At 38.7% G+C, this 24,432-nt stretch overlaps 11 protein-coding genes across 11 annotated transcripts; 6 read left to right on the top strand and 5 right to left on the bottom strand.

The window, feature by feature from the left end:
* Positions 1 to 322: 322 nt before the first annotated feature.
* CCS1 (copper chaperone CCS1) lies at positions 323 to 1,057 on the top strand (the record flags this gene model as incomplete). Its single annotated transcript, XM_022819610.1, has 1 exon — positions 323 to 1,057. One exon carries the CDS (start codon positions 323 to 325, stop codon positions 1,055 to 1,057), a length of 735 nt encoding a protein of 244 aa, XP_022676158.1.
* Positions 1,058 to 1,125: 68 nt separating this feature from the next.
* Positions 1,126 to 1,764, bottom strand: KLMA_40314 (uncharacterized protein; the record flags this gene model as incomplete). Its single annotated transcript, XM_022819611.1, has 1 exon — positions 1,126 to 1,764. The coding sequence occupies one exon, from the start codon at positions 1,762 to 1,764 to the stop codon at positions 1,126 to 1,128; it is 639 nt and encodes a 212-aa protein (XP_022676159.1).
* A 656-nt stretch (positions 1,765 to 2,420) lies between these two features.
* Positions 2,421 to 4,550, top strand: MSN2 (uncharacterized protein; the record flags this gene model as incomplete). The annotated part of the gene is made up of 1 exon (XM_022819612.1): positions 2,421 to 4,550. One exon carries the CDS (start codon positions 2,421 to 2,423, stop codon positions 4,548 to 4,550), a length of 2,130 nt encoding a protein of 709 aa, XP_022676160.1.
* Positions 4,551 to 4,930: 380 nt separating this feature from the next.
* Positions 4,931 to 6,340, top strand: ELM1 (serine/threonine protein kinase ELM1; the record flags this gene model as incomplete). The annotated part of the gene is made up of 1 exon (XM_022819613.1): positions 4,931 to 6,340. One exon carries the CDS (start codon positions 4,931 to 4,933, stop codon positions 6,338 to 6,340), a length of 1,410 nt encoding a protein of 469 aa, XP_022676161.1.
* A 676-nt stretch (positions 6,341 to 7,016) lies between these two features.
* On the top strand, positions 7,017 to 8,564 carry MIH1 (putative tyrosine protein phosphatase MIH1; the record flags this gene model as incomplete). The annotated part of the gene is made up of 1 exon (XM_022819614.1): positions 7,017 to 8,564. One exon carries the CDS (start codon positions 7,017 to 7,019, stop codon positions 8,562 to 8,564), a length of 1,548 nt encoding a protein of 515 aa, XP_022676162.1.
* A 94-nt stretch (positions 8,565 to 8,658) lies between these two features.
* Positions 8,659 to 9,195, bottom strand: IMP2 (endopeptidase catalytic subunit; the record flags this gene model as incomplete). The annotated part of the gene is made up of 1 exon (XM_022819615.1): positions 8,659 to 9,195. The coding sequence occupies one exon, from the start codon at positions 9,193 to 9,195 to the stop codon at positions 8,659 to 8,661; it is 537 nt and encodes a 178-aa protein (XP_022676163.1).
* A 1,426-nt stretch (positions 9,196 to 10,621) lies between these two features.
* RCH1 (Rch1p) lies at positions 10,622 to 12,034 on the top strand (the record flags this gene model as incomplete). Its single annotated transcript, XM_022819616.1, has 1 exon — positions 10,622 to 12,034. One exon carries the CDS (start codon positions 10,622 to 10,624, stop codon positions 12,032 to 12,034), a length of 1,413 nt encoding a protein of 470 aa, XP_022676164.1.
* A 395-nt stretch (positions 12,035 to 12,429) lies between these two features.
* SDD3 (Sdd3p) lies at positions 12,430 to 15,546 on the bottom strand (the record flags this gene model as incomplete). Its single annotated transcript, XM_022819617.1, has 1 exon — positions 12,430 to 15,546. One exon carries the CDS (start codon positions 15,544 to 15,546, stop codon positions 12,430 to 12,432), a length of 3,117 nt encoding a protein of 1,038 aa, XP_022676165.1.
* A 1,155-nt stretch (positions 15,547 to 16,701) lies between these two features.
* AEP3 (Aep3p) lies at positions 16,702 to 18,543 on the bottom strand (the record flags this gene model as incomplete). The annotated part of the gene is made up of 1 exon (XM_022819619.1): positions 16,702 to 18,543. The coding sequence occupies one exon, from the start codon at positions 18,541 to 18,543 to the stop codon at positions 16,702 to 16,704; it is 1,842 nt and encodes a 613-aa protein (XP_022676166.1).
* A 255-nt stretch (positions 18,544 to 18,798) lies between these two features.
* NCR1 (sphingolipid transporter) lies at positions 18,799 to 22,344 on the bottom strand (the record flags this gene model as incomplete). Its single annotated transcript, XM_022819620.1, has 1 exon — positions 18,799 to 22,344. The coding sequence occupies one exon, from the start codon at positions 22,342 to 22,344 to the stop codon at positions 18,799 to 18,801; it is 3,546 nt and encodes a 1,181-aa protein (XP_022676167.1).
* Positions 22,345 to 22,652: 308 nt separating this feature from the next.
* TFC8 (transcription factor TFIIIC subunit TFC8) lies at positions 22,653 to 24,398 on the top strand (the record flags this gene model as incomplete). Its single annotated transcript, XM_022819621.1, has 1 exon — positions 22,653 to 24,398. The coding sequence occupies one exon, from the start codon at positions 22,653 to 22,655 to the stop codon at positions 24,396 to 24,398; it is 1,746 nt and encodes a 581-aa protein (XP_022676168.1).
* Positions 24,399 to 24,432: the final 34 nt, after the last annotated feature.

A 24,432-nucleotide genomic window follows, 5' to 3' on the forward strand; every position in this document is an offset into this window, starting at 1 on the left:
AGATTTTATTCAATCTTTTAATGTATATACATAGGGTTTGTATCACTATTAAAACCAATGTCTGGTCTTCTTCCTTTACGAAAGCCACAGCAGTTTTTTTTTTTTTTTTTTTTTTTTTTTCCTTCCTTCTTCTCTTTGGCTTTTTTACCTTAAAAATGCTTTTGAAGGGAAACACGATGAAAAATCCATTAGTAAGGTTAAACGGTGATGATCTTTAACATATCACATTATTAACAACAACAAATTAGGACCTAGACCACCTATTAATCTATAAGAAGGGGTTTTGCCACCAGATAAGACGGTTTAACTAAATAATAGAAATATGGAAAATATTGACTTTGATTCAACTTATGCAGTTGATATGCATTGTGAATCCTGCACTAAGGATATCGAAAACTGCTTAAAGAACGTTGATGGTATAAAGAGTGTGTCGTTCGATCTCAATGACAAGCTGATGAATGTGAAAGGCCATGCGGCCCCTAGTGCGATTATCAATGCCTTACAGGAGTGTGGTCGTGAGAGCATCATTAGAGGTACTGGCAAGCCCAATAGTGCAGCCGTTTCCATTTTAGAAGAACACGATTCTTCTAATACTAGCGGAGTTAATCCAGTCTTGGGACTAGCACGAATTGTGGAGGTTGCTGACAAGAAGACCTTCTTTGATATCAATATAAATGGGGTGAAGAAGCCGGGCCTATACTATGCCTCTGTAAGAAGCTCGGGTGATTTGACAGATGGTGTAAAAAGTAGCGGCGATGCCCTTTACAAACTAGACACACCAATCGATTGCTCGAAACCTAGTGATTCTATTCCAAACACGTACAGCGGAAATGCATTTATCCTAGCACCTTACCATGTTTGGGAGATTCTCGGTAGATCTTTTGTTGTTACTTCAAACCCGGAACACAAAGTGACTGGTGCCGATGACATTTCAGTAGGCGGAGTTATAGCTCGTAGTGCAGGCGCTTGGGAAAACACCAAACAGGTATGCGCATGTAGCGGAAAGACATTATGGCAGGAAAGGAAAGATGCAATCCAGCATAACATCAGATTCTAAAAGAGAAATCTTTATTTTTATGTTTTGTATGTTGTATTTAAGTTAGTTTAATATACAATGCTACGTCGTTAATCACCTTTCTTATAAGGTGCTGCCTCCTTTATTTCTTGAGCCTTCTTATCGATGCCTTTGCCTCCTTGCTTATCAGCTTTGATATCGTTACCCACGCCGTTTCTTGATTTCTGTGCGTTTTTTGCAGCGATTGGAGCACTATTCGAGAGGTCTTTTTTCTCCTCTTTACTATTATCTACTGATCCAGCACCAACTCCTACTGCTGGAGCATTACCTTTATCTCCTGACTTGTCTGAAACTCTATCCAGAGCTTTATCAGAACCTGAACCTGCACCTGCACCTGCAGCAGCAGCAGCAGCAGCAGCAACTGGCGCGACATCTGCAGCAGCAGGTACGGGATCCGCAGCAGCAGAGCCAGCTTTTTCAATCATAGCATCTGAAACATCCATCTGCGATCCCAAGGCATCTCTGTTAATACCGCTAGAGCCACCAGCTCGTTCTAGTTCGTATTCAATATGCTCATTCTCCTTACCTATTCCAATAGTTTGAAGCACTACGAAAACCGTAAAAAGAAGCATAACATATAATATGATCTTCTTCATTGGTGTCGTAAGCCATACCCCCTTACCTCTACCATGGCCATGTGTGTTATAGCGAGGTAACAAGTCGTTACCACGGCGAACTCCTCCCTGCATCGACGTTATTTAAAAGTGTATTACTTTATCACGCTCTAACTGGCCCTAATTCTATTGATCTAGTAGGCGACTTTTTTGAGTGCAAAACTTAACACAATTACCTGTCAATACAATCACCTTGATTACCCTTAGACCAGCTCTTCGACGTGCTAAGGGTTTCCTTCTTCTCCTATTAGGTTTTCTTGTTCATAGAAGTTGTTAACAGAAACTTGTCCAGATGTAAGACGATGCTAAATTGGAAAAACCGTTTAATAATGTGGTGTACGGGTTTCATAATGACTTTATACCCAAAACGCCCTTTTATGGGCTAGGAGGACCCACTCTTGCCTTCAAAAGAGGGCTATTGACATCGCAGGGCACATAGATGGCTAGTACTTCCTTAAGAGCCAAAGGAAGCCTCATCATTTTCGTTTTCTGTTATCTTTCTATGACTTCTGACTTATATGTATATAAATATATCAGAATGATAATAATTATACTTATTGCGCATCACATGTAAGAAGATTGTTTTGGATAAAGTAAAAATAGGTGGCAATGGAGCCATAATTATAGCAACGATAGGAGTGAAACATACGGATCAGTGGTGACAAATAGGTTATATTTGGGAGATATTGTGCTATAAGTTTAAAATTAAAGGCTAGAGAGCGAAGAGCGAGATGACTCTTGGTGGATTTACATCAGAGAACTCTTTGGATATTAGGAGCGACTCTATGTCTGGAATTTATGGAGAACGGTCGCAGGTAGAAGCAGGTGGTGGTGATATCGGAGAGGGCGGCACGCCTGCGATCAAGAATGTGAAGCTTGAGACTTTACAGCATAACATGGGAAGTACTCCAACAGAAATGAACGATTTTTTAGCAATGTTAGACGATAAGACGACATACAGCGAAGTGATTCAGTTGACAGAACCCAACATGAGTTCCGAACGGCCGCAATCGATGGATTATAACACGGGCTCTGAATTGAGCTTCAACGGTCGGGACATGATTGGGGCTGGGAGTCCTATGGGAAGTTACCCTAATTCGCAACGGATTTCTAATCGGAGCTCAAGAGACCACACCTTGAACTATTCTGAACCAGAGCCTGGCGATTCTGGAGAGCTTGGAGAGACAATGGACCCGCTTACAGCTATTGCGTCAGCTAGCATTTCTTCAGTGCCTGGTTCCGAACAACATTCTCGGGTGCCGCAAGTTCAAAGGATGACTCAACAACCGCAAACAACTGAAAATTCCATGCAGAAGACCACCTTGAACTCAACTTCAATACAAGACTTTCTAGATAACATTGACAATTCACAATCTGAGGAACAATACATAAACCCATATTTGCTCAACAAAGAGATGAACGGAGCTGGTGTCGGACCCTCGCTGTTTATGGATAGTGGGACTGACATAGACAATAATAAAACGAACGATGATACAAACCCGATAAGTGAGAATCCAATGATGCTAGAGGACCTGACAGTGTCTCCACAACCTGTATTTTCTGATAGAAGACGTATGAGTGAGGTAGCAAGCGAAAAAGTTGGTTACCCATCGGGGCCTAGAGGATCAATTTCTCACCAAGTCGATTTTTGGAACTTATCCTCGGCAGGCTCAAGCAACCCACCATTATTGAATATGAGCCCCAACAAAAGTGCTCAACTACAGCAGGAAAATAACTCGGAACTGTTTGATTTGATGAGCTTTAAGAAGAAAGGAAGACAACAATCGCTTCAACAACAAAAGATGCATAACCCAACAACACAACAACAAAAAGACTTACAACACGGTGACTTGCAGCAGACTCAACAACAACAGCAGCAGCAACAGCAACAACAGCAACGCCAGAGTGCATTCAAAATTGATAATGAACTCACTCAACTACTAAATGCTTACAATTTGTCACAACCTAACGTCACGGCTAGAAATGCAAACAATATTAATAATAACAGTGGCACCGCAACTAAAATGAGGACAGGTTCCTTCAATCAAGCAAACATCAAAAGAAGTAATTCTTCAACACAAGAAGCGCATAACAGGGTTGGAAAACAGCGATACTCTATGTCGTTACTAGATGGAAACCAAGATGCTATATCAAAGCTCTACGGTGATATGGCTAGAAATGGAATGTCGTGGGAGAACGCAATAATATCAGACGATGAAGAAGAACGGGATAGACAAGATGACACACAGAAAGTGAGAAGAAAATCTTCTTTAAATAGGAAGAACCAAGAAGTTTCCCAAAGCTCTGTTGATGCCACTGGAGGAAGATTCATTTCGCCGCAATTACTAAATAACGATCCATTGTTGGAAAACCAACTAAATGCAGGACAAAATTCTTTGGGAGTTGATAGATCTAACCTCAACTTTGAACTCAACTTACCTATTACGAACCCAGAGGCTCTGATAGGTGCAACATCTCCAAACTCAATGACAACCTCAAGCAATGTCAGCTCAACAGGCTATAATTCAGCTGGTGCTGTAGCAGGCCCTGCATCCGGACAAAGGAGAAAAAGGTTGAGTATGTCAAAGCCGAAGGTCATGACAAAGGCAACTTCTCCACTGGATGGAGAAGAAAAGCCATTTAAATGTGACCAATGTAGCAAGACTTTCAGACGCAGCGAGCACTTGAAGCGACATGTTCGTTCTGTTCATTCAACAGAGAGACCCTTCCACTGTCAATTTTGCGATAAGAAGTTCAGCAGAAGTGATAACTTGTCGCAACATTTGAAAACGCATAAAAAACATGGTGATATAACTGAACTCCCACCCCCAAGAAGGGCAACAAACTCATCCAGCAAATAGTATACAAAAATTTCTATCTATCTATATATGTATATATACATACTATATAATATGCAGGTAGTCTCTCACATAACATTTAAAGCAAATAAATGCTGTGCTTTCTAAAAATCATATTTGAACTATCTTCAAGGCTGTAGTGGTAGATATACGAGGCAACAACAACGAAACTATCTCAAGAACCTGTTAATAGAACTAATTTTACTCACTTTTCGGTTCTTCTTTTAATATTAGGGCTTTTAGAACCGTTTTCACGTATGGAAGAAATGATAAGGTAATAATTACGTACATAAATAATTTAGTTATGAAGCTGGAAAACGAGAAGAACAGGGAGAAGAAGACAAACACATAGACCAATTGCCGCCTGAGCTAGGTGTAAAGTCATGAAAAAATATCCCACAGTCATACAGTTTTCAGATTCTGTACGACTTGGACCTTTGGAAACAGATGTGGACGCAGAATCGTATTTTCAGCTAGTCGATGAGCAGAGGAACAAACTTGAACTCGGTGTCATCAGTAAGACAAAGTTGCTCGATACGGTACAGTTAGACTCAGATGATGATGAGAATGATGATGAAGCGCGACTGAACGGACAGATATATATAAATGGTTATCGACTGGGCGAAAAAATAGGTAGCGGGCAGTTTGGTACCGTTTACAAAGGATACAGTACGGGGAAGGTCGTTGCAATGAAGCAAATATACAAGAGACCGATTAACTCACCATTTTCTATGAGCCAGATAATGAAAACTATGCGTAAATATGATTCGGTTAGCAGTAACCTGGCAATTATGGAAATGAATGTAAGTAAGATACGATGGGAGTGTTTCGTTACTAATAAGCTAATCCATCCAAATATCACATCACTAATTGAGTGTCTTGACTCTCCGTACTCGGATCAGATATGGTTGGTACAACAGCTGGCACAACTAGGCGAGTTACAATGGTCTCGAGAAAGTAAATTCGATTTGATAGAACAATGGCAATCATTTTACCATGGCCATTTAACGTCAGTGGAAGAGTTTGTGATAAAGATAATGCACGATGTCTCGAGTGGATTGAATTACCTGGAAAAGCAAGGTATAATCCACAGGGACATCAAACCCCAAAATATTCTACTTGACCCTGTTTATCAGAACCTTAGTATATCAGACTTTGGTTGCTCATTGATGGTACCGAATAAACTGCCGTTCAAGGACGCGAGACTAGATAAGTTTTTTGACGCAGAATTGAATAAGATAGTAGGCACACCTCTATTTACAGCACCGGAACTCTGTAATTTCGAACAGGAGGACGTGAAAGTGCACCCACACAATGCATTCAAGATAGACGTTTGGTCCCTAGGAATTACATTGTATTCTGTACTGTACAACTCTCTTCCTTTTTGGGGCGAGTCTGAATTTGATACATACAGATTAGTCTGTCACCAAGAACTAAAACCTCAAATTGTCAGGAACACATCTGATGAAAACAACAACAAAACATGGATCCACGACTACGTGGTAACTGAACTACTACGCAAAGATCCACAACACAGACCCTCTGCTCAAAGTATTCTACACACTTTAGAGCTGCATTCCAAACCTGAGCTCTCATCAATGAACAAGTTAAAATCGAAAGTCAGCAAGTGGAAGAGGACCCTTCTTACTAAAAATAAAACAGAGAACCTGCCGTCAAAACTACCAAATGTGGATGCAGAGAATTCGCATTCAGAAGTGCCTTCTTCGAAGCAAAAACAACCGTTGAACAGATCGCATAGAGCGACAGTAAATCTAGAAAATTATATAAAATAATAGTATTTCAAAATCACATATTCTAATTTTAATTAAGACTTTGCAAATCGGAACTTCCAGTAACACGACACACCGACACTAATCCCACAAGCAGCATCGTGGTACCGAGTGATCATGTCTCGAACGGTTTATAAATGTGTTGCCCCACCATCGTAAAGGTTTGTTTATATCTTGAAGATCTTGTGTTTACATTACCCGTCAAAAGTCTATTTGGAGAAAAAGTTTGTGTTTTGCTTTTATATGAGATTTATGTAAAGAGTGCCAGAAAGGGTCTCTGACTGAAATATATATAGAGAGTGATTTGGTGAGGGAAAGGTAATTAGACAGCATATTTGACTATTTCGTTACGGATATATAGACATCGTCAAAGGGGTTTCTGGTGGTGAAAGAAGGAGATAGAGAGAGAGACCGTCTTTGTGTGTCATTTGGTAGTTTCAACGTTTAGTCGAGCTTTTGAGTGAAGCGATAATTGCGGTATAACTTTTTGATTAAAGGGTATTAGATTCCAAAAAAAGGTTACGCAGTAGTCTAGGTGAATCATATTATACTCGTGGATTGATTCAGGACTTGACTGTGTGTTTTGACTTCTTCTTCTTTTGACTAGCATAGCATTATTTCAGATTGCATTTTAATTTCTTATATTTCTCTAATAATACAGAAGAATACTAACAACATAATGGATGGTAAGAAGCCCAAGAATCTTTTGAAACACCTGCATTTTCTTTGGCCTAAATCGGGGAAGAATACTGCTACCAGCCATGATGATATTACTTCAGATTCAAGTGTTAACCATGACCTAGATTTGCACACTCAAAGACCATCACAACAACTACCACAGCAGCGACCGCAACTACAACAGGCATCTCTTCACAGTGAAATAATAGCTAGTGAAACAGACTCGTCTGTATCCGTGTGTCAGTCTCCTATTAGCAATCTGTCACTGACGAGGGAAAACTCTCTGTCAGTCTACTCACCAAATGGAAGCGAATCGGATCAATTTCGTTATTTGAGCGGTGATTCCAATAGAAACAACGGCAATGCATCACAGAACACACTTCTCTGTGAAAATATAACACCTGCAGCCCCAATATTAATGCGACATGGAAGTATAAAAAGGCGAGACAGAATTTCAAAATCGAATGATCAAAGAACTAAGCTGAGACGTACGCATTCGATGTTTGCCAATACCAATGAGGTGAAGACCGTCACTCCAGACATCGTACCTACATATAACTCTTGTCTTGAGGAGTCAAAGATACCGATCCACTACGATGACAATAGTAACGACAATCTACCTCGGGTTTCAGTGGAAACTTTAGTGAAGATCATGGATAAAGAATACAAAGGTTTCTATGGAAGCATATACATTATTGACTGTCGTTTTGAATACGAGTTTCTAGGTGGACACATAAAGGATGCCGTTAATATATCAAAACAGAAACAACTTGAGGAAGAGTTTATTCACAAAAGGCATGTTAGATGCAAAGACACCAAGAAACCGCCTTTAATCATATTCCATTGCGAATTCAGTTCTTATAGAGGACCAATATTAGCATCTCATCTACGGACCTGCGACCGAATCCTGAATCACGATAACTATCCCAAATTGCATTTCCCAGATGTCGTAATTCTTGACGGGGGGTTCAAGACCTTTTATGAGAAGTACCCGAACAAGTGTGAGGGATCCTATGTTTGCATGCAGTCGAAGAACCACGAGGAAGAATTAAGCGAATTCAAACGGGACAGTAAGAAAGTGATGACCCGTGCGAATTCGACACAGATTCTACTGTTGAAGAACAACAGTTTAAGGAATTGTGCGTTCCAGACCAACTATTACCAAAATGACGTGAGGAACCACCCTTACAGGCGAGAAAATTATACCGCTTATGATAATGAAAATAATAACGATTATGAGGAACAAAACATTTCTAATTTCAGCATTAGCATACCACCAAAACTGTCTTTGGACAAGTATGGCGAGTTATCGCCATCGCACAGATCAAGCTCATCCAAAAGCAGCAGTCTCTGTTCGAGCAGCAAGTTGCTCTTTTCGAATGAAGCAGGGACAGGACTGAAACCCAAATTTTTGGAGAACGATGAATCCGACTTTGATTCAGATGCGTATAGTTTCCAGTTTGGCGACGATGACGATGACGTGAAGCTAGGTTCTGTGTCGGGCAAGAAACAGTTGCTACCCGACTTAGTCAATGCAGATAGGCATTGATAAATATAAGTATAAATATAAATATAATTGTATATATTTATATATTCATCGCATTTATGTCGTATCATATTCTATTATACAGTAAGTGGGAACGTCAGTCCTGTGGGTCCACTGGGAAGACTTTGATATCGCCCCGTCCGTTACTCATGTTCAAATCGTTGCTCCATCTAGAAGGAGGCCATACGATGCAAACTGCTTTGCCCAACACTAGTCCGGTACTGATTGGGCCAAAGTTATTCGAATCTACGGAATGGTACACATTGTCACCTTCGACCCAAAGATGGTTTCTGGGCACCAGGCAAGTTTCCTTTGGGTACGGGGATCTGGTTCGGACCTGGTCGAACTGCATACCCTTGACACGCTTGCAGTAGACCTTTTTCGGGTCCATTGGTGATTTAAATAGGACAACGTCATTTTCTTTCCAGTTCTTTGCCTGTTTGAGGTTGAACTTCCATAGTAGGACCCAGTCTGATTCATTTCTGACTGGGTCGCTTGGGTTTAACGTGGGGCGCATGGATGCGCCTTCTACTTTGGCGACGTAGCATACATGTTCGGAGAATGTCAATGCTACGGGAATCCATGTGATGGTGATGAAGGCCGATCGAAGGGCGTACCGGCCATAATTGAGCATGGTGCGAGGATTCCGGGGTGCGTGTATATCTGGATGCGTGTATACCTGGACGCCTAATGCCTAATGCCTGATGCCTGATGCCCGCTTGGAAAAAAGGCAGAGAGAACGCAGTCCATCGATTGATTAATGTAACGAGTGAGCGCTACGCTACGAGCGAGTGGGTTCCCATGTAGGAAAAGCGCAAATCTGAATCACGTGACACCAAACTCCAGCTATATATATATATGTAAACCCGGGTAATATCGGCTTCGTCCTCTTCCTCCTCCTCATCGTAATAATAATCTCTCGCCCACCAAGTTACCCTACCTTCGCGTATTTCCCGCCCACCGCCGGTCTCCGCGCACCGCCGGTGGTCGGCGCGGTTGAGACAGTGGAAGCTGGCCCAGTAAAGGAAAGAAAATATAAAATAAAATAAAATAATAGAAAAAGTGCGGCCGAAAGGAGAGCGGGTGTGCGGCCGTGTGCTTCTTCTTCTTCTTCAGGCGCAGCCGCCTGCTCTCTCCCCCCCAGAAGGAAAGTACAGATTCCGGGGCCACCAAAAACCCGGGCTGTGGCTGCGGCTGTTGCCCGCTGCCCTGCGGCTTTGTCTCGAGAGAAGAAGAAAAAAAAAAAAAAAGGCGGCCGAATGGAACATTCACGTGACCTCACCTCGCCTCAGCTGAACCAGCCGTAGTCCGACGACGACTGCCGCCCGTTCGAATTGTGTCTTTTTTTTTTTTTGATTCTTGATTTTTTTTTTTTTCTGGTGTTTTTTTTCCGGTCTTTTTCGTCCCCCGCTGCGCTGGTTTCTTCGCCAAGACTTCGATTATCATTGACAAAACTATGCTATATGCTAAGGTAAAAAACACACTGAGTAGAAAAAATAGACAGCCAAAAGGCAAAGGACAAGAAAGATAGCGCAGTAAAGCCGCATTCTATCCAGCAACAACACCGACAACAACCGAGTCAGTACCCACCAGTACCCACTCTCCCCTGGGAAAGGTGAATGAATCATCCATCAAGAAAGAAAGAAAGAACACAACCAAAAAAAAAAAAAACGGCGGTGGATTGCAAGTACAGTGTAGTAGTAGCAGTAGTAACTGGCTGGCTGGCTGGCGTCGGTTGTCCCGTCTTTTCCTCCGAAAAGAAAAGAAAGTCAAAAAGTCATCACTGACATCAGATTTAACGCTTGTGCCTTAAACTGGGATTCATCTTTAGCTTTGCATAGTGCATTGTATTTATATATATATATTTAAATACATGTATATATCTGTGAAGGCGAGTCTGTTGTGCCTGAACAAGTGGAAGGTGTGTTGTAGTTAGTGTACGGATAATCGACGTTTGTGGTTTGTTTTGGCAAAACCAGAAATTACATTACAGAGAGTAGTCAGTTAGTCATTTATCAGTGGAATAGAATCCAGGATATTGCATCATCAGTGAGTGTTAAATGGTTACAAATATTACAGAAGCAGCTCCCGAAGCAGCTGCACCACCGGCTACAGTGGTGGAGGTGAACCCGGAGGAAGAAGGAAGCTCAGAGATGTCGCTGTCGGAGGAAAAAAGCAGCGTTGGCGAGAAGAAGAAATCTTCAACGTTCAAACGTTACCTGTCTGCGTTCTACCACCACAAGATCACACAGTTCCTCATATCGCAGTGGTTCTTCATAGGACTTGCCATTTTCATTGTAATAGCACGATTTGCTCCTAACTTTGCCCGAAGCGGAGGGCTTATCAGAGGACAGTACTCGATCGGGTACGGTGCCGTTATTGTGATCTTCTTGCAAAGTGGGCTCTCGATGTCGACCAAGAAGCTTCTGATCAATATGGGTAACTGGCGTGCGCATCTTGTCGTCCTAGTCATTTCGTTCTTGGTCACGTCGTCCATCATGTACGGCTTGTGCTGCGCTATCAAGGCTGCACACAACGAAGAAATTGACGATTGGGTGTTGATCGGAATCATCGTCACGTCCACCTGTCCAACAACCGTTTCATCGAACGTCGTCATGACCACGAAGGCCAATGGTAACGCGTTGCTTTGCTTGTGCGAAGTCTTTATCGGAAACGTTCTCGGCGCTTTCATCACCCCAGCATTGGTCCAGATGTACACTTCATCAGGCCCCATGACTTTCGGTAATCCTGCAACAGGCAGCTCCGTCTCCCAGTTGTATGCAAACGTCATGAAACAGATCGGGCTCTCCGTGTTCGTCCCCTTGTTCGTGGGCCAGGTGCTGCAGAACATCTGGCCTAAACAGGTCTCATGGTTCTTGACCACTTTCAAGATGAACAAAGTTGGGTCGTTTTGTTTGCTATTAATTATGTTCTCATCTTTCTCTACCGCATTCTACCAGCACGCTTTCACATCTGTTTCCCACACAACAATCATATTTCTCTGCTTCTTCAACGTCGGAATATACCTTTTCTTTACCGTTGTGTGTTTCGTGTGCGCAAGGCCGTGGTTCATCCCCAAAATATTCGACCACGAACCCGACGAAAACTCTACAAAGACTTACACTATCTGCTACAAAATATTCAGGCCGTTCTATTACAGCAAGAAGGATACAATCGCAGTCATGCTTTGTGGTGCAGCAAAGACAGCAGCCCTAGGTGTCTCCTTGATTTCCTCACAATATGGTGATCATAACCCTAAGCTAGGTACTTTGTTAGTTCCATTGGTTCTATACCAAAGTGAACAAGTCATAACGGCTAATTTCTTGGTCAACATAATGAAAAAATGGGCCTCAGATGAAGACGAAGACGGCAATAAAATCGTCGTGAAGCCAAACGATGATGAAAGTCGAATTTCTCAAAATAAAGAAGACGTTTCTAAGGAAAACACAGAAGACGTAGACTCACGTAGTTGATATCGTCTTGAAATGGCATTATACTCAACCTAATAATATACTTCTTCTTCTTCTTCTTCTTTGTTTTTTATTCAATCTCTTCACCATTTTTGGATTGCACTTATAGCATAATTCCTCCAACCTCTTCTTCACTTTAAACTGTTTTAGCATTTATTAAAAACAAGGTTCTCATGCATCAGTCACTAGCATCTCCCTACATCTCAAATCTCTTAGACATTATTTAGTATGGTTCATGCATCAATCGACTCTCAATAAAGCAATCGTTGTATTATCTATAAATCAATGATATCCAGCTATCCTCGCAAATATCAGCACAAATATATCTAAATATTTACTATCGTTTACCATCCTTGTTGGGGCAATTCTATTTAATTGTTATACTAATCACTAATATTTTAGTCGCTATCATCTTCTTCGCTATCATCTTCTTCACTATCCTCTTCTTCACTATCATCTTCATCATCAATTATCTCCTCTACGTCCACCTCATATTTTAACGACTCAAAGTAGGATTTTAAAGTTTCAACTTTGCTTGGGTGACAAGCAACGAAAACAGACCCCTTCTTATTTTCAAACATATTAGCGAAAATATCCCTCATTACATTCTGAAGTTGCTCTGGTGTCACTTTCTCAAGCTTTTCCAATAGTTCAGAGTTGAAACGAGGCCCTCTGTTCTTGCAAAATGTGTTCAAGTACTTATTAACCGCAACACTGAAGTAATTAGCTTCTCTACTAGCCATACTGTTAATGATACTACTAATAGCAGCTTTAATTAACAAAGGATCGAATTCTTCAACACCATTTGCGTATTCATTAACAATTTTCTTTGCTGCCTCAAAGCATCCAATAGCGTCAGCTGCACGATAAACATTAAACCCTACCATATTGGATTCATACATCTTAGTAACATATGCACCATATGCCAAACCAGCACCACGAATACCTTTCCAAAATGGCCCTTCAACACATTCCAAATACGTAGAAGCCAACAAGATTGGAGCGAAATCCTTGTGGAGGTAATGGAATCCCTCTGGAAGTTTTGTGAGAGCCATCATATAAGATGATTCTGAAGCTGGCGTTGAAACGATAAATGCCTTATTCGTTGGATCTTTTCCTAGCACCGAAAGATGTTCTGTTAAACGTGGAGTTGGAGGAACAACAACATTAAAAGACTCACGCTCCTTAATCTTTGGTAAAACATAACGGTTCCATGGCTCATAAATATTTTCGATCTTTTCAATATCTCCAAAGATTAAAATATGAGCTTTAGTCAAATTTTCAGTCAATTGCTGTCTTAGAGATTCCAATTTAGGTAAGATTTCCTTCTTATACAAACCCGCGTCTATATCATCAAGTAGTGATTCAATAATTGGTTCAACAAAAAGTTCATCTGATGATTTTTTTAGTGTCGCTTCATCGTAAAGATTTCTGTTCATAGAAGAATAGAGCATTTGATCGCCCTCTCTTTTAGTCTCAACAATCGAGTTATAAAATTTCTCCAGTAGTACTGAAACTCTATTTTCATCAAAGACAGATTCGAACAAGACATTTCTAAACCACTTAATGGCATTAGAATATTCCTTAGCTTTGCATTGAATTTTGAAATCAATTAAATTCGAAAAATTCCCTTCAATGCCACAGCTGATATTGGTTTCAACGGTTTCACGTTTCAATTGAGTAACAACTTCTTCAAAAGGAACAATTTTACCATTGTCATCATTCATCGGCATTGTAAAGAGTTCAGTGATGATATGATATAGCGGAAGTAATTCGTTTTCATCAACGAAATCAACGTTTAAAGCAACATGTAATTCAATGAATTGAGAAGGAAAGTGCTCAAAATGAATAAATAATGGGAAATTTTTTGGCTTTTGAGCTAGTATTTTCTTAGTCAAAGCATCATCGTTATCATTCGATGGCACAGGTATACAGGTTATGCTCTTTGTTTCAGTAAATGTTACCGAGTTCTGTGGTTTTTGAATCTCAAATGACTCTAAGACATTCTGAGGAACTGGGATATTGTTTTTCTTTTGAGCCCGAGAGAAAATATCTTTTATTTCATTTTTCTTGGCCTCATCGAATGTATCTTTTCTTTCTTGTAACCTGAGTTTATTTTCATTCTCTAGCTTTTCATTGAGTGCTACACTTGGCTTACAAACTATAATCACTGGTTTATTGGAAACGAGCGTTTTTTGCAACAAAATTTGCCATTTTTCTTGTGGCCAAGACAATAGTGTATCAAAATCTTGTAAAGTCCTCAAAGATTCTTCCAAGACTTCTCCATTTACATCACCGTATAAGAAATCGGTAATAGCAATTTGCGATATCATAGCATCCCCACTTTTCTCTAACTTGAACACATAATCCCATTTAGTGTTTTCCGTCACAAGTCTTATCCTGTCCAATGAAACTTGATGTGTTGATAATAGTTCCAAGGCCTTTTCTTTGGCCTCTTGTAATCTTTCAGTTGGAACACCTTTCAATACAACATTGGTAATGGTTTTCATAAAATCATCAGTCCAAAACTCAGCTTCAGTGGCATATGGATTTTCAATTTCCACCAATTCTTTGTTGAATGGTGCCAATGGGGAATCCGTTAGATAATCCAACAAGATGCTTACTGCTTGATCTTCAAGATGATTCAAATAAGGTTTAGTAATCCATGAAAAGGAAATCTCTCCTTGAGATTCATCTGCTTCTGGGAATTCAATGGTTTTTTCTTTGATTTCTTGCAAAGAATCTGGGATTTGAGATGCTGGGGTATCTATAAATGGCCTCTTTCTCTCAGAACCGGAAAATGCTGGCAACTCTTTATCGAAATCTTCCATTATGGATATTAATTCTTCTTCTGGAATATTACCAGTGACGATTACGCAGCAATTATCTGGGGTGTACATCTCTTTGTGGAACTCTCTGATTTCATTATTGGATAGAATACGTAGATTAGCGGTTAGACCACCAGTCTCTGAACGATAACCACTACCAGGAGGGAACATTGTTCTTTGCTTCTCTAGAGAAGAAAGGAACCATGATTGAGATTCAATACCGGACATCTCACTGAAAACAACACCTTTATCTGACAAATCTTCAGGATCAATATGATAAACTTCAGTGGTACATGCCTCATCTGTCAACGTTGGGTAGAACAAATGATCCAAATAAACAGGCAATAGCTTCTTGAATCCCTTCCAACCTGCCGTTGATAACGTGTAGACAGTTTGATCCGTTGCAGTCCACGCATTCGTATTTGACATACATAGATTTCCTGCGGTGTCTAATAAACCTTTGTATGGATATTTTTGGGATCCCATAAATATCAAATGTTCCAAAGTGTGAGGTACACCAGAATCCGAAGGACATTCTGTACCAACAGCGAAATAACCTTCAACCAAGGGAGATGATTTGTTATTCACATGAACTAATTGGAGTTTGGAATGGCTGGAAATATACTTTGTTAAATGGTATTGTGGAGCGTACTCTATTTCAAAAGAGACCAGCTTCTGGAACGGCATGATTCTTTTCAAGAATGATTTCAACACCCTAATTTATGACCAGCTGTCCTTATCTATGGACGCTTCAGTTCTTAATGTGTCCTGTTGGTGATGTCTATAATGTCTTTGTAGTTTACTTAACTTTTTAAATGCAGAGTTTAATTTTATATTCAAGAAAAGATGTGAACAACAACATCGTGTTAAGTAGTCAATACACAGAACAATTGTTCTGAAAATTCATTAGAGCAAGCTTTCATTGCCTCGTATACCTTCATATGTTTTCGAGACTCACTTCAACCACGGAAATTTGAAGTAATTTTATGCTACTTTTTACTAACACTACCGTTTATATGCTAAGATTGCTGCTACAACACATGTTCAGATATCTATACCGTTTTCTTCCCTTAAAATCAGAAGTCTAACGTCTGTAAAAAGTATTTGAATCATCATTAAGTGTTGAACGCCGCCAATTGAGAAGTATACAATCAAAATCTTCGACTGAAAACAATCAATAGTATAGTGCCCAAACAAGCAAGAAGTTCAACAAATGCTGAACTCCAATTATGAACACACCTATTATTGAAACGTTTAACTTTGGAGCAAAACTCTAATATAAGATTGGACTTGGATGGCTTGCAATTGAATTATAAAAGTCCAATTGAACGCTTCTTAAAGAAAGTACCAGTGAAAGAGATGAGGAAAGCTTTTAGTTTTGTTTTCATTTATTTATTTTCAATTTTCAATTTTTTTGTTTTCTTTACTTTTTTTTTTAATTTTTCACTTCGATGAGATGAGCAAAACATATAGCTAGCTTAACAATCGCGTCCATTGGTGTCTATTAGATGCGATTACTTGTTAATATTGAGTGGCAGATGTTTAATTTCATTAATTTGGAAGAAAATATTCTCTAAGAAGGAAATAATACGAAGAGAAGAAAATATATTTTGAATAAAATAGTTTTTTCTCCTTTTCCGAGGTATGAAGGGTTTATAATTACATGAATATTTGAATTACGGAGTTGTAGGCAATTTATTAAAATACCATATATACATGACTTGAAATTTCAATGATTTTATCCATGCGAAATTATGACACCTGCAAATCTTTTATTCTGTTTTATAATATCATAAAGTCGTAACTGATTCTTATTTGATTGTATGCTCATTGCAATAAAATCTAATTGTCCATTATTCCTCTGTTCAAAAGATCATTCTTCAGCGCACCATAATAATCTTTCTCGTATTGTGCGTCTTTCAATTTTTTATTTGCAATAGAAGTTTCTTTCATACGCTTGATATATTTTTTCTTCTTTCTTGAGGCTTCTGCTGGGTATTGTTCTTTATTCAGCTTCTTCGATGAAGTATGATGAGGCACCGCACCTACAGTTCTGAAAAGCCTTCTATATTGATAATACTGGTCCCAGCAGTCAATTTTCAAGCCTTTATCTTCATTCCAGACACATTTTTTTATCAAGTGATCTAAGTCCGAAACCGCTTGAGAAATGTCCCTGTCACCTTTCGACCCAATATTGAATTTTAGAATAGCCCTGCTTTTAACGATCCAATAGTTGGATATTATCTTGCCCCCTGTTAGATGTTTAAGCTTTTGGACTAAATACTTATAAACAACACCAAAATTCTTATGATACCCTTGCCTAACAAGACACTTGAAAAGCATGTCGTAGCAATGAAGCGTAGGTGTTACCATATATTTTGTAGTTAGTGTGTTGAATGTGATTAAAGATAGGTCCATACGGCCCATATCCGCAAATTTTCTGATGTAAGTTTCCAAGAAAAATGGATCGCTAACGTTAAACTTCGATCTTTTGGCATGTTCGAGTAGTTTCCATGACCTTTCATAATTTTCTTCCTCAATAAGTTTACTAAAACATATTTTAATAATATTGGTATCAATGGGGAAGTCGTATTCTACTAAAAAATTTATCACGGCTTGGTAAGGAACGTCGCTGGCACCCAAAACTGCATGTATGATATGTTGTGTTAGAGGGACATTCTTTTCAATCATCTTCTCTAAAAAGATAGCTCTAGAGATATTGTCCTTTAAGAGAAGGTAACATGTGTTCCATGTAATCACATCAGCAGGAACTCCTTCTATTTTCATTTTTGTAAGGTAAAATACAGCCTCATCATAGGGAAGCTTTTGTTTTACTAGTGCATCATTTTTTCTTAAGGACCGCAATAGTAGATTGTAGGTCATTGTGTCAGGATTGAAACCTTCCGCTTTCATTTGTGCAAAAAGTTCTCTGCAAGTTGCAAAGTTATTTTTCGTTGTGTAGTAGAAGATAACATCATTGAATACTGATGTTGATTTTAATTTTACAGTTTGACTGTTTGAAGGATGCAACAAGCTATTTAGTAGCTTTGGTATAATACCCCCTTGGGAAGAAGAACCTTTATAATGAAACTTAGTATGAGTTAACAACCCAATATAATTTGCGAATTTATCCGTATCACTTGTGATTTCGTCTGTTAACTTCGGAATATCTGTGAAAAGTTCTCTAGGAAAGATCCGCGTGGATGATGGTACCACCAGCTTATCAGGAGTTATTTGGAGCAAAAGCGATATCAGTTTGGCAATGCTTTCGCTACATAGAGAGAATATGGTTTGATCCGCACTTTTACTATCCATAGTCCGCTTCAAGGCCTTTGAGAATTCCATAGCTCTTTTATAATCATAAGGCCCTTCTTTCTTGCTTATCCTACTGAGGTACGGCAGATCTAATGACTTTAAGTATTCTTCACGAACATTCGAAGCTGGAATTCCACATGTTTCTCGTTCTTTTGTTGTTTCATTCTTAACGGCTTGTGTTGATGGAAACTTAAAATTAGCTGGAGATACAGTTAAAGTTAAGGTCGGTGAACTAATGCATATAGGAGTCTTTTTAAGATACCCCATTACCACTCGAAGCCTATCCATTACTATCGAATGACGATCCCGCACTTCTGCTGGGTTTAACCAGTATTGTACAGCGTTAAGTGACAATTTTGTATCATTCATTCGTCATTCTCACCTATAGTTTTTAATTGTTAACATCGAAACTTTTCAACATGTCAAATTTCATTAAGAAATGACAATACATTTAGATTTTAAAGAACTGTAAGAGATAAAAAAAGATCAGATAAAGGATTCACTAGAATAGTATAATCTTTGAACGCTAGAAATCGGTTATTTAAGATAATCAGCTGCTGATAAATCTAAACAATCATCAAAATGTATTTAAAAAAGGTAAGAAAAAGGTATAAAACTGAAAGCTCATCCTTCTAATGTAATACTTGACTCACCTTCAATGAAGCACTTACCACCGAACATGCTTAGAACAACCGGCAAAAAGATAAGGGCGTGAAGAGAGGCTACGAATATTAAAGATGCCCACATTCTGAAATAAAATACTTGGAAAATCTTTGATTGTGTTAGAGCAAGAACCGAAATGCCAATAATTTTTGTCATGGTGATCCCTTTGAGGACAGAGCCTCCAATAGTGGTCATAGTGTAGCGTACACGCGAGTCGTTGTCTTTTTTAACACCAACTGGAACAATAGTGAATGCCCTCGTAATATGGACACAAAATTCAACAGCCAAACCAACACAGATTAGAAGGTTAACCAAGGAAACCGCATTGAGTCTAATTCCGAAGAGATACATCATAGCTCCAATATCAACAATTATCATACAGACTGTACCTGAAAGAATAATGGAAGTATAAATGGATCCAAGAATCCACCAGGACACTAGGAAGATTAAAAGTATAGATGCCGATAATAATGTCAAAGTTAGTGGCACTATCGTTGAATACTGCACGAAATAAATGTAGAAAGGTGAGTATGCGAAAACATCCAAACCTTTCATTTCATTAACTATCCTTTGTGCGTCTTCATAAGCTTGAATATAATCTTCCTGTGATCTTAGAGGTGAATGAGCGGCCCTAAATGTGGAAGCAATAACATCGGTGCTATTATATAAAACAGCAGATGAATATGGGGCTTTTCCAGCTAGAGGACATGCATCACTTGGCGAGTTGATCCATATATCGAAATATTTCATGAATTCTTCACCTTCCGGGAATCCATCCATATTGTAATCCCACTCACCGTTTTTATAGCATGTTTCACATCTGCGTGGAGGGAACGAAGGAGGACATACAGAATCCGTACCTTTTTTCAATCGACAACATTGATCTAATTCAGGGTTCAAGAACATCATAAAATCATCAAACCAATTTGCTGCTGGCTCCACTATTGTCGATCTTGACCTTTCTATTTCTAAGATATTGCTCAATGAATATTCATCACATTCAGTAAACTTACCGCATATGCTTTTCTGACCTGGCCTAGATTTTAAGTCAAGATTTTTAACAACAAAATAGACTGGGGGACCGACGTTCAAATATTCATAGACATCATTGAAGTAGTTAACTAGATATGAGGATTGTGGGACTGCCATTGTTTGATCCAAACCAAATTTCACATAAGGTACAAATATTAGAGATATCAAAAACCAGGAAAAGAAAATACCTAGTATCTTCCTCTTTTTGCCGATTAACGTGAAGTATCTTTCCAAAAGACTATTATTTTGTTCAGTATTATCAGAAGTTTCATTTGAAACCTCTATTATATTAGAAGCATCGTAATACTTCTCATAAAAGTGTAATAGACACACATAAATTGTCGATTGTAACAACACGTTGAAAAAGACAGCGACTGCCGCACATATGGCAAAATTTCTTACCGCTGGCATTTCTACTATGGTAGCTAATAAGAAGCACCCCCCTTGACAAATAAATGAAAAAACAATAGAGGGCGATATTCTACGCATGCACTTTATTATTTTTTCATCTAGAGACAATGAAGGATTACTTTCATCAACCCTATCATACTCATGGGTAATTAGAAATATGTTGTCAATTCCAATTGCTAAAATCAAAAATGGTATTACCTCTGCTAGTATAAGTGTCGATTTAATACCTAGTATACTCAAAACACCTGCTGACGATATGGCGGAAGCAAACACTATTAGAACACCTGCGCAACCCAAAAGATAGCGAGTTCCACCAGATCTACGTTTTAAAGCCCATGATGCATATATGAACATGATCAAATAGGATAAGGAAACAATAACAATATCATTACTGCTATTAAGCTCCTTTTCTAGTGACATTTCTGTGTTAAAGCTAATTCTTATTCCTTTTGGAGGCTTTTGAAGGAGCAATTGATTTTCTAGCGCTTGCTCCCAGAGAACTGCAGATTCAGAATGATTTGAAATTAGAAGTGTCACAACTAACGCATTTGCATTGAATATATCTTCATCACTAAAGAGAAGGTTTGTTTTGAGTGGTTGCTGAAAAGATGGTAAACAATTCACTGGGGAATCAGTACAGAGTTTAATTTGGTCTTTCCAAGAATTTTCATCTGGGAGTATTCCATCAAAATATTGTGTGATTGATTCTATCACACATGTGGAATCTTCAGTTGGTCTAAAGCATAAATCCTGGTAGGTTACATTTTCTGATGATTTTAGTGCCTTTGTTATATTTTCCTCTACTTGGAACCACCATTTCAATGTTTCATACTCCAACACAGGTTTATCTTCATTTACTATGAATATTTGCTCTGTCCTATAGAATGGACCAAAATTCTTATCAAAATACTCCTTTTCTTTGAACTTTGACGAGCTGGGGTTAACCCAAAGATTAACAGGATTTGTTTCCAACTCACCAAATAAAATTAGTGCAGCTAGTAATACTGAGACTAGGATTGATGTATATGATAATACACTAATTGGGTTTTCAATGCACTTGGAAACAAGTTTTGAGAGCAGTTTTGAAATTGAATCATTTGCCATATTCCTATCTGAAGCATACTCTACAAATAAACCGTTATCATTTACTGTATCACTTGTGTTTCCCTCACTCAAAAGAGGTTCAGGGCTCTGTGTTATATTTGATGCTTGTTTTGCCTTCCTTTTCTCTTTGAATATGTGAACATGCCATACACCTATTGCGACAAACAGAACAGCATATGTTACCATAAAGAAAAACGATGCACATGGTATACCAGCTACCATACAACGACCAGTTCTAATGGAATCAAGGCTTGGACAGGACTCTGTACAATCAGCACATGCGCACTTATAAACCTTATCGTCACAACGATAAACATCTTCATTGAACAAAGCAAGAGAATCTTTTGCTTCATATTTATAGTTAATTTGGAAAGGAGAGCCACCTAAAGCTGGCTTTTCATCTCCCATAAATTTCATAAACTCTGAATAGTTAGTAGCACCACCACCAATTAAATCCATGGCATAGCCATTCGTAGCTGAGAACTTGACATTTTTGCAAGAATCGTAAAACTCAGATGCCCACGAACCGTTAACAAAAACGTCCAATTCAGCGACTATCTCTCTACCATCTCTTGATTCACTGGTTTCAATAACATCAACAAAGTGACGTTGGTGTGGAGAACACGTAAAGTGACAGAAGATAGTTTCGAAATTTTTTTTGCAAGCGGGACAAGATGCAATTATACTTTCTGCTTTATTCAAATTTTCTTTCAAAGCAACCATTTGCTCTCTTGTACAACATAATCTGTCATATTGCTTCCATTCTTCTCCACATGTATCAACTAGAAACTGGATATCTTTTGAATCAACAAGCGGTGGCCTGAAATCAGCACTCACCGGACAGGGCAATGAAGCGCCGAATATTGACTTTTTTCCGCAATTACCGTACATTGCACAGGATTCTAAACAGAGAACTGTTTGAAGAATTATTAACACCCCGAAACACCATCGAAACAACATTTTCCAGTATATATGAGCCAAGGCACTTCTTTCAGAGCTTCTTGCTTACTGTTTACCGAAAGGACTGATAAAGGGTGTCATTCTTTTCTAGTCTTGTTTTAAAGGGATTGGAATAACGTTAAAGGTTTTTAAACGATCCTGAAATAATTAAATGTCAATAATAAAACGCGAAGTCTTTTAGAAATATAAACAAACAAAAATGAAATCGAGAGACACTACAATATATAATTCTATCTGACCATCTGCGTATCATCCATATCATCGGGAGACAACTTAGAAGTAAATTAAGCCAACCTCAGGTATTTAAAATGAGCGTGCTACAGGATCTAAAGATCACCAGAAAGGCATTAGAACATTGGACGGATAATATATGTTGGGGGAAAGATGGTACATTATATATTTCGACCCAACCACAATTGACTGTATGTGAGCCGGTATTTAATAAGCCAATGGAAAGACAGTTGAAGAGCTTATTCCACTCAAAGGAGCTGGATCTGCCAAAACCTGACAACAAATTTGAGAATTCGCAGTTTGATGAGAATCAATTACTTCTATCGCAACCTGAGCCTGTGATTGAAAGATGTATTCCATCTTCTCATCCGGGATTGATTGCTGCTATTACGAAACATGGTAATGTTATCCTTTATCAGGGGAATAATTTGGTAAGCCAAATTGATAATCCCAATGCACCACTCCCAACTCGTGCATATCATTCACTCTGTTGGAATGAAAAAAGCGACCTACTATTTACTGGGTCAGAAACAAATTCAGTAGAGATATTCTCGGTATCAGTATTAGCTGGAAGCCTGGTATCTGCATCATATAAAGCTAGCATACAATTGAGCACTGCGGATGCTGGTAATAATCAAACCTGGGTAACACACATGAGATACAAGGATGGGTTAATTGTATGTGCGAACAGCAACAACGAAGTATATGTCGTAAACTTAGAGACAGAGAGTGCGAAGAAAATTAAGAATGCCTCAAGGTGTGCAATTACAGACATTCAATTTGTTGGTAATAATATTCTAATATCAAGTATCGGATCGTTAGTCAGTTACAATACAAAACAGAATATATCTTCAGCAGAAAAGTTTGATATATGTGCCGAATTTTTTATCATTCCATTGCCAGATGAAGAAAGTGCAATACTTTTATCAAATAAGACAGGGGTGAAGGTTCAATTTAAAGATTCAGGATTTATTCTTTCATCGGATGATATTATTTCCCCTACGTTAGAGAAGAGATTTTTAAAATGGAACAATACTTTCAACGAATATCATAAATATGAAACAAAACTGTATATTCGTGGATGTACTATATCTCCCGATGGGTATACTGTTGCAGTGTTATATGATATAGAGAAAGTTCTCTTAAAATATTCGATTCCGTCCGAACAAGTATTCAGACTTCTGATACTACCATTGTCAAATAAATGGGAAGTCTCTGATAAAGCTTCCGGATTAGCATGGTACCAATCTTATGCAATATACAATGAATTACCCATGAATAATGCCTGCTTATCAAAATCATCAGAATTCGACTGCTCTCTTTCGTTTCCCGATTACCTATCCTCCATTCTTGAGAGTAAAGACCTATTAACTTGGCGCTTTAATAATCTCATCGAGGACGTTCCCTCGGCCAAAAAAATACATGAATACATTTTCATGTACGTAATGAAACATCTGGACGAAGTCGAAAACCCATTGGATAAAGCTTACACTATATGGTTGTCTCAGTTGTTAGAGAGAAAAGTAGACTTAGAACTAGACCCCATCACTTTCAATGGCCCATTCATTTCGGAAGAGTTTGATTTCCAGAAAAATGCTAACCAAGATATTATAACATCAGAACTGAATCATAAATGGAGAAGATGTAGTGTGACTGGTTTTCCTCTCCTCAGTACTTTTATTAGAATTTGTCCTGTTAGTAAAACTCGTGTGATTGATATCGAACAAGACAAACTAAATGAGTACGGGTGGCTTTCGACTACAGTACTGAAAACGTTTGGAAATATTAGTATATTTACAGGTACAAAAATGACTAATGTATAAATAATTAATGTATTATATTTTATGCTGCAACCCT

This window comes from Kluyveromyces marxianus, chromosome 4 (genome assembly GCF_001417885.1).
Source record: "Kluyveromyces marxianus DMKU3-1042 DNA, complete genome, chromosome 4".
NCBI classification, from domain to species: domain Eukaryota; kingdom Fungi; phylum Ascomycota; class Saccharomycetes; order Saccharomycetales; family Saccharomycetaceae; genus Kluyveromyces; species Kluyveromyces marxianus.